An 8,333-nucleotide genomic window follows, 5' to 3' on the forward strand; every position below is an offset into this window, starting at 1 on the left:
TTAGTTGTTTTTTACTTCCAATTTCATTTTGTATGCAGAACGGTCTTGATGTACCAATCCTTCTAACTCAGCTCACACCATCCTGTGGATAGGGACTTTCAGCACCCATGAGGTAACATTTTCTCAACCAACAAAATAAGAATTGAAATGGTGACGAGCAAAGCAAGAATGTCACTATGCAGGCTCAAAGAGTTCAAAAGTGATGCATGAATCAATTATGCAAACACGACAAAGAGATTTGTGCCCCACTAAAGAGCAACACCACATGGTCCGCATTCATTGAACTGCTCACCAAATGTCGCCTGCGTCATTACAGGGCTTGCAATCATTTCTTCAGCCTTCGCCTTTAGTGCTTTCAGTTTCCACTGCAGTCGTCCATCCTTTGTAGTAGCTTGCAAACGTGAGGAGTTTTCATTGAAGTGCAGGATGACAATGTATGTCCTATGTGTGCATTGAAAGCTTGAGGAACATACTAAATAACACAAGGCACTGTGAAAATCACCTAGCTTGCATTCCGAAGTAAGAAAACGCCAGAGACTTGGGAGCGAACTGGTTAATGACATTGTGGAATGACTCCAAGGCAAAGGTCTGGGCGTGTGGAGACAACTGCTTGATGTCCCGTGTCAGCAGTGGGGCTGTGGCGATTTCTTCAAGCCTTTTGTGTACTGGAGATCCTAGACATGATAATCAAATGAGTAAGGCAACACATATGTTATTAGATATGGAAAGGCACCTTTGCGGAGCCAAGACCTGTTGTCCAGTGGCTTGTGAAGGCACCTTGTCAACATCCCATTGTGGCCCTCATGAATGTTGGCAGCATGGTTTACCATGGTTTTCCAAATGTCCACAAGGAGGTCACCATCACCTTTACTGGCATGTGCACACCAGTAGAGGTGGTTAGAAGCAGGCTGGACCCACGAGGATAGTTGTTTGCAAGTGCTACTCTTACTGGCTCCAGAGAGCTTCTTCTTGACAGCTGTAACGAACAATATGTATCACTTTATTATTTCAAATTGAGTACTATACACACATGCTATTGTGCTACAAAATGTAAATATCTTGCATCTCTGTCTATTATGGCTCCCGACTCGATATCACTTTGGGCTTGGGCTCACACAACCACTGTGATATTTGCACTTCAACACACAAATGTACGTTGCATCAGGTTGCCCTCGACTTGATTTGATTTGTTGTGGGTGTTACTGGTGCACTATAGCTACTAAGGCCAGGAGGCCCTGAATGAAATCACACTCAAGCCCAGTTTCTGAAATAATAATAATAACTGCACATATGTGCAGTTACAATAACTACATATTATAATGTTAATTATATGAACCTAAAGTTTGATGTACCACTTTATTTTGAAATTATAAAGTACTTGCTTTAGATTATGCAATAGTTTACATTGGCACAAGTGTGTTGCCACTGATTTGTGAATTTGGGGTAAATCCCAGAAAGAGTGTCAAGCATACGAGGAAATACAAAATCAAGAACGCAAGAAACAAACAAGCAAAAAGACACCTTGTGAAAGCAGCTCCATGCTGCCTATATTACATCCCCACGAATTGCACATGCGGAACTGGCGCCAGTCTGCATTGCATCACAGAGTTTCTTGCTAAGAAGCATTTAGGTGAATTGTTGCAATAAATATCTTACACATACGACTATACCACATTAGACACGCCCTCGTCGTTCATCGTATATCGCGCGCTTCTTCAATATATGTCGTAGTCGTTCGCCGGCGCAGTGACGAAAACGGGCCCGCTTGCATGAAACGGTTTGAGTGCAACAACGAACGAGTTTTCACTCAAGCATTACTGCACTCGGTTTAGGGATTCACACTTTACTGCGTCCCAAAAGTCATTTGCAAGCGGGCCGAGCGGCCGACCACTCGCTGATCGCGCCGCTTCCTTTCCCATATTGTTAGCATATAAATATAATGTAATATCCGCAAAGTTGACCTTCCAAACCGTGGGAAGTAGGGAAGTAGACGGACATACCGTTCCTTGACCCGTTTACGTGTGGTTGCTAGCATATGACGTGTCTGCGCGTGATACCCCTTTCACTGTACCGGACAACGTCACATCGCCGTTCGATACAACAGGCGAAGCAGGATGGACGTCATATTCGACAATTTGTCGGATATTGAACGGAAACTGCTTGAACGGAGCTAGGACTACGGCATACCACTTTACGAACAAACCCCGCTAGCGCACACAACCGCGAATAACGAAAGTGAGGACGAACTGGAAGTGCCTCCCTCACCTCTCAACCCAGGTGGCCCTGACGCAACGGAAAGCATAAACTGGTGAGAAAACAAACTGAGTTCTCTAAACAAGCGCTACATCAGCTGATTCTGAAAAGGTGCTTCTGTGGTGTCTCCATCTTCCTTCTTATTATTATTATGTCTCCCGCTGGGGAGCAGGAGAAATGTGCACTGCACTTGTACTTAGTTTTGCTTTTTTGGCGATTGCGCTATAACGTATATACTACACCTAAACGGCGTTTGTTATACAATATGATTTCAGGTGCACATGCGGTTCATGCCATAATATGCCTACTGCAGCAGAGAATGTTTGCTGTCGCTCCTACCCTGCAACAATGGCGAAGATGGACGGCCGCAATTGCATTGTTGGTTACCCCAGTTTATATGCAATATGCCTTGACCCTGAGGTACTTCAAAGTTTCTATTGGGAACTCCGCGAAAATGGAGTGGAAATTCGCACACTCGACGAGACAGAGCTGCACAGCGCGCATGTACGGACAACGCGCCACTGTGGGGGCGATGATCACGATAGCGAAAGCAGGGATGAAATAGCAGCGAAAGCTACGGACGGCTCCTATAAGTAAGGCACAATGCCGTATCAATCATAATAAAAGTAGCATTGTTCATATGGTGAGGGATACCTTTCGTCTTTTTCAATTACAGCTATATCGTTTTATAGCATACAGAATGTTCGTGAGATGGATCTGGAAGTGGCTTCGAAAACGAAAGCGGAAAGTTCTGCCTTCCTGCGTAGTCTGCAAGATACGGGAATCCTTCTCTTCCGAAGGCTATGTGGGCTTTCGTTTTCCTGATTAATCTGATGCAAGGCACACAAAAGTAAATGTCATATAGCATTGTATAAGGATGCCCCTTGGTGATCTGTGATGTCACTGTACCCTGTCTTGTTTCACTTCATTTTACTGATGCTACTGGCATTTATTTAATTGATTGTAATTGTAAAACTCTCCACACTAGAGGAAATCCATGTTGATGGAAGTGTCATATGCGGTATGGATATTGCAGAGGAATTTAACAGATAGTCGGTTAGTATATATTCAGATGACTGTTCAACATATTCTGCTGCCACTGACTGCTTTCCATAGAACTTGAGTCATTTAGCATTCTTTCCCCCAGTTGATAGCGGGGAAATATTGTCTTAGTTTTCAGCGTCAAATAACCCCAAGTGATTAGATGACTTCGACTTACAGACTACACCTGTTAAACATGCTTTCCTCTGTTGAAAACATTAGGCAAGGCAACCTCTTTTATTCATTAAGTATGTAAACGTCACGGATACATTGTGCCTGGAATGCGAAAATGGTCATGTATGCCGATGGCACAAGTTTGTTTTTCGTAGGTGCAGACAGTGCGCAAATTGTACACAAAACAAACAGCGTGCTTCGTAAACTATGCAATTGGTCTGCCGCAAACAAACTGTTTCAACCGAAAACTAAAAATTGAACTTTGCACTCTGATATTTCTCTTGGACATGAGAAAGTCGAGATTGTTGATTCGATTAAAATATTAGGTGTATGCTTCACACCCTCAATGAACTGGGGAATGCATGCCAACTTTGTGAGTTCAAAAATATCACCGGGATTAGGTGTTATATATAGAAACAGGTGTTATCTTCCAAAGGAAGTCCTCTACACACTCTATCACATGCATTATTGTTTTCTTGTCTGGCGCACAGCAGCTTTCACTGCACTTAATGGCATCTTTCTCATCCAGAAGTTTCTTCATCTTTTAGAGAATTTACCCCATAATCATACCACTACACGGCTATTCAATAAATGTAGCATCATTCCTCTTCATCCAATGTACAAATGCAAACTGTCCTTAACTTACAAAAGGCAGCTAATGCCAAGAATATGCCGTCCTCGAAATCGCAGATTTATCACCTGTTGCACACAATTACCTATATTGTGGTAAACGGGTATGCTCAACTCCCGCATGCAGGATACATTTTGGTGAACAGAAGCTCTAGTACTCATTACCACATATACTTAATACAATTCACTGTGACATATTAGAGACACCAAAGGGCTGTATACCAGCCATTTTACAGGGTTCTAAATGTGAGCAGTATGTACTAGGTAATGTTGAGTGACTTTTTATCCCTGCCCCAAGTCACATTAATGATTCACTAAATTATTATTATTATCATTATTATTTCATTTCAATGCATGTAGCTTTTGAAACACACATAAGTACACACACAAGAAAAACAAACAAACAATGTATGTATTGATGTACACCTGCAGGTTTCATAACTTTGCTGAAAGACTGAAATATGGCAGTCGTAGTAAAAGCTAGGCAGCATCAGGAATCGAAACAGCACCTCTTTGATCACGTCTACAAATTCTCCAAACTCTGTCTGTGCATTTTTTCGCAACTGCCATATTGCAATCTTGTATGCTGGCACATTCAGGCTTAGAACTTATACTATCCATGACGTCCTAAGTTCACATATTTTGACTCATGTCAAACTTTAAATAACGAGAATTGGCCAATTCAGGTTTCTAACTTGGATAACAGTAAGGCTCAAACACCAAGAATCAATTCAATCAGGCTACTCGGGAAGAAGGTGAAGATGCCAGCATTCAAACCTGGACCTTCTGATTTCCGGTCAGACCGAGACGGCAGGACTTGCTCCTGAGTTAGAGTGCCTCAAGTACAAGGGGGTTGGAGAACTAATCACCTACACTCTTCCCATTCTCTCTTACATCTTTCTGGTTCACTCACTCATTCAGGCACGAGCCTCGGCGACATCTTGTGTATACAACATAAACAAATGAGAATTAGCTAAGGCAGGCTAAAAACATGGTAGACACAGACGTGTGAGCCTCAAGAAGATCCAGGTGCAACTCTTGGTGTTTGCACCTTATATCCTGAGTTGCTTGATTTCATGTCTAACTTTTCTACATATTTGATTAGTATGGATTACTTATAGGGAGGCATCTTAATCTTGCACAACTGTAATACTACATCATCAAATATTATTTTCCAGAGGAGAAATGGGAAAGTAGACAGGAGCAATCATTACATTAAACCCATGCATTATGCTCAACAATATATCAGTATATGTGCATCTGTCACCTCGCTTGCTTATCTAACATGTGTACTTTGCATAAGCCAATGTGTAATGTAGCTGCAACAATACACGTGCCTTACCTTTTGCGACGTGTCAGACATCAAAATAGTGTCGGATACCAGGTTCTTCAGTCCTCATGTGCTTCTTTATCGAAGGATGGCGATCAGTTGTGAGGCTGGCAACCACAAGGCCCTGCTTGCTGTGCTCTAGGCTGCGAACCACTCCTTCTGTTTCCATATGACCACTGGATGTGACTTGTGGTGACAGCAATTACCATAATCATGAAATATGTCATAGCCAACTTATCTTGCTAACAATGGAAGAGCGAGCTGGTACATGGTGACCAAAAGAACCTGAGACAAGACAAACACAACACGGTCTCGAAATAGTGTTCAAGTCGTGTTTGTCCTTCCCTCTGAAACAACACCCAGTGAGAATGTGCGATGCACAGAATCAGTTGTGTACTTTCTGTCACGTGCCAACTACCCGTGAAACAGGAAATACCTGTGCTACAGTGATTCATGGCAGTTCTTGCCATTCATTTTTTGTTGCATTTCACATGAGAGTAAACAAAGCAGATTTCTGTGTTCTCAGCTCCCCAACCTGCACCTGCTGTGTGTGGATGACCTTGTTAAGCTGGTGGCAGAAGAAGGCTGGTGTATGTCAGGTACTTGGCGCTGAACCCTGGGGAGTCAAACCTGCCATCCCCTGAAAGGTCGACCTCTGTGCTGTGAAGGCTGTGAAGCAGTCCAGCCTGCTGTGTCTCCCACACCTGAAGGAATTAGATTAATATTTAGGGGTCAAGTAATTATTCCACGTATGTGGACAGAGGGACTGCCACTTACATTTTTTGCTGCTTGAAGAAGATATACCCTCTGATCGTTGAAGAATGTTCTATCAGACGTCACCTGTATATTAATTAGGGGTAGCATCCTCAAGGCAGACGTGGGGTGGCAACCGCTGAAAAGTATAGCCGCAGACAACAGTAGGTTGCCAACATACTTCCTCCCCACTTTTGGCTGGCTATGCCACACACGTTTGTGTCCGTTACTACAGGTAACATCTGCTGTAAGGCTCGTGCCTGCCACAGTGGTCGCTGCTGTGCAGGGTTCACCACACCTGTGGCATGTTGAAAGCAGTTCCATCAGCGCAGATTAAAAAACGATGAACTTACTTTCTTTGTAGCTTGGCTCATCGTGTGTTGCAGATTCGTCCCTGGAACCGATTATATTGAAGTATGATATGTAAGAAAGATAGCAGCTTCAGCTCGTTGGTGGATAATCTTCATAACTGCTTAGTGCAATCAGGCAAGGACAGAAAAAAGACGAGACAAGAAGAGAAGTTAGTGCCTGTCCCTGTCGTCTTCTTTCCGTCCTTGTCTGATTGTACTAACTCATTATGACAATATACATGATATGTAACATTGCCACAGGTAATCTGTAAACTGAGCGCATGTAAATGTAACGCAAATCAAATTTAATAACTTGTGAAATGAGCTACTCATTATGCACCAAGTTACAGCGAACGCTGTCTTGTCACTAAGGCGTACGGGAGACCTGTAAAAAACGATGACACTGCACACTACCTGTAGGCATTTTTCCTATACATTTCCAATATTTTCACTCCTAGCACCTAATTACGTGTAACACAAAACATGCAGATAATTTTGAACAGCATTCATGGCAATTAGAGCACTCGAATGTTAACAAAAAACCTGTATCTGTTCAGATATTAGTTGATGTCTTGCAATTATGTAGGTGCCTTATGTAGGGCCTCTTCTGAAGCTCCCTAAATTTCTAATGATTTGCACCGTTGAATTTGATCTACAGATCGCCTGCTCCCAAAGACTAACCATAAGCTCAGTTATGTCCAGAAGCAGTTTTACCTGAATGAGCTGTCTGCAGATGATGGCTGAAATGTTGTGTCCTTGTCTTCATATTCGCTGCAGCTTTTCAACGTATCACGGATGGGAGACACAGGAGGTGGAGGAAGCCCGAAGTGGCTGGACTTCACAGGGGATGACATACTTGGAATGGATGATGCGGGGAGCTTGTCAGGGATGTCAAATGGGAAAGACAGGTCTGTCTGCGTGCCACACGTCACCAGTGAATGTGCAGACGTGTGTCCTTGGGTTGCTGATAAAAATATTACTCTGCCCTTATGGATCTAAACAGGGATACCTGTTGATGTTGTCTGTGGCTTGCCAGTGTGGTGGCTTACTTCCTCTTCTGCTAGCTCAAGCATTACAGGGGTACTGCTGTCCCGCTACGAAGAAGAGCACGCCATGTGTCATTGTGATGAATACACTAGGCATCATGAAGGTGGAAAATGTTAAATTATTTATAAGTCACATGTGTAATGTAGCACGTCTAATGTGTCGTGACTCTGTAGCAGTGATATTTCTTCTGTTACTTACTTCCACTTCATGGTCAGTTATGTGGGAAAGCTCATCAACATCACACAGTGGTGTCCCTTCAGTAGATTTCATGCTCTGAAATGTTGTTACAAAATACGGAAAGTTACTGAACTATGAATTTCTTTGTACAAATTCACAACAGTGCAATAAAGTAAAAGCTTGGTATATTGGCCAGGCTATATGAATTGTTCCAACTACTGTACATAGTAAATGCATAAAGAATTGCAACATCATAAAAATAAAGTTATATCATAGAGTGTATGTGGTAAGAATATGCTGCATGTCTTGCACCTTTGCTGTACATTCCGAGATTCTATCATTATTGGCTACACACAAGACTCAAGTGAAAAACCATCCTGAATTACGCTTTATGTATATGTATACCCACAGGTGCACATGGACATCATGGTCATATTTATAGGCTGTAGTAAAACCCATTCATTACACCTCAGAAATTCTGAGTAATTCAGTCAAAGGCCTGTCATCTAACTGCCTGAAAGAAGACCGTTACTATGTATGGTGTGACATACAGGGTGTCCCAGAAAACGTGTCATTGA

General features: G+C 42.6%; 1 protein-coding gene across 1 annotated transcript; it reads right to left on the reverse strand.

The window, feature by feature from the left end:
- Nucleotides 1-248: 248 nt before the first annotated feature.
- LOC135373402 (uncharacterized) lies at nucleotides 249-5,597 on the reverse strand. The gene is made up of 4 exons (XM_064606612.1): nucleotides 5,480-5,597; nucleotides 734-976; nucleotides 503-674; nucleotides 249-441 (listed from the first exon to the last, which is right to left on the reverse strand). The coding sequence occupies exons 1-4, from the start codon at nucleotides 5,595-5,597 to the stop codon at nucleotides 249-251; spliced, it is 726 nt and encodes a 241-aa protein (XP_064462682.1).
- Between the last annotated feature and the right edge of the window lie 2,736 nt (nucleotides 5,598-8,333).

The sequence above is a fragment of the Ornithodoros turicata genome, unplaced genomic scaffold (assembly GCF_037126465.1).
Source record: "Ornithodoros turicata isolate Travis unplaced genomic scaffold, ASM3712646v1 Chromosome24, whole genome shotgun sequence".
Taxonomy (NCBI): Eukaryota; Metazoa; Arthropoda; class Arachnida; order Ixodida; family Argasidae; genus Ornithodoros; species Ornithodoros turicata.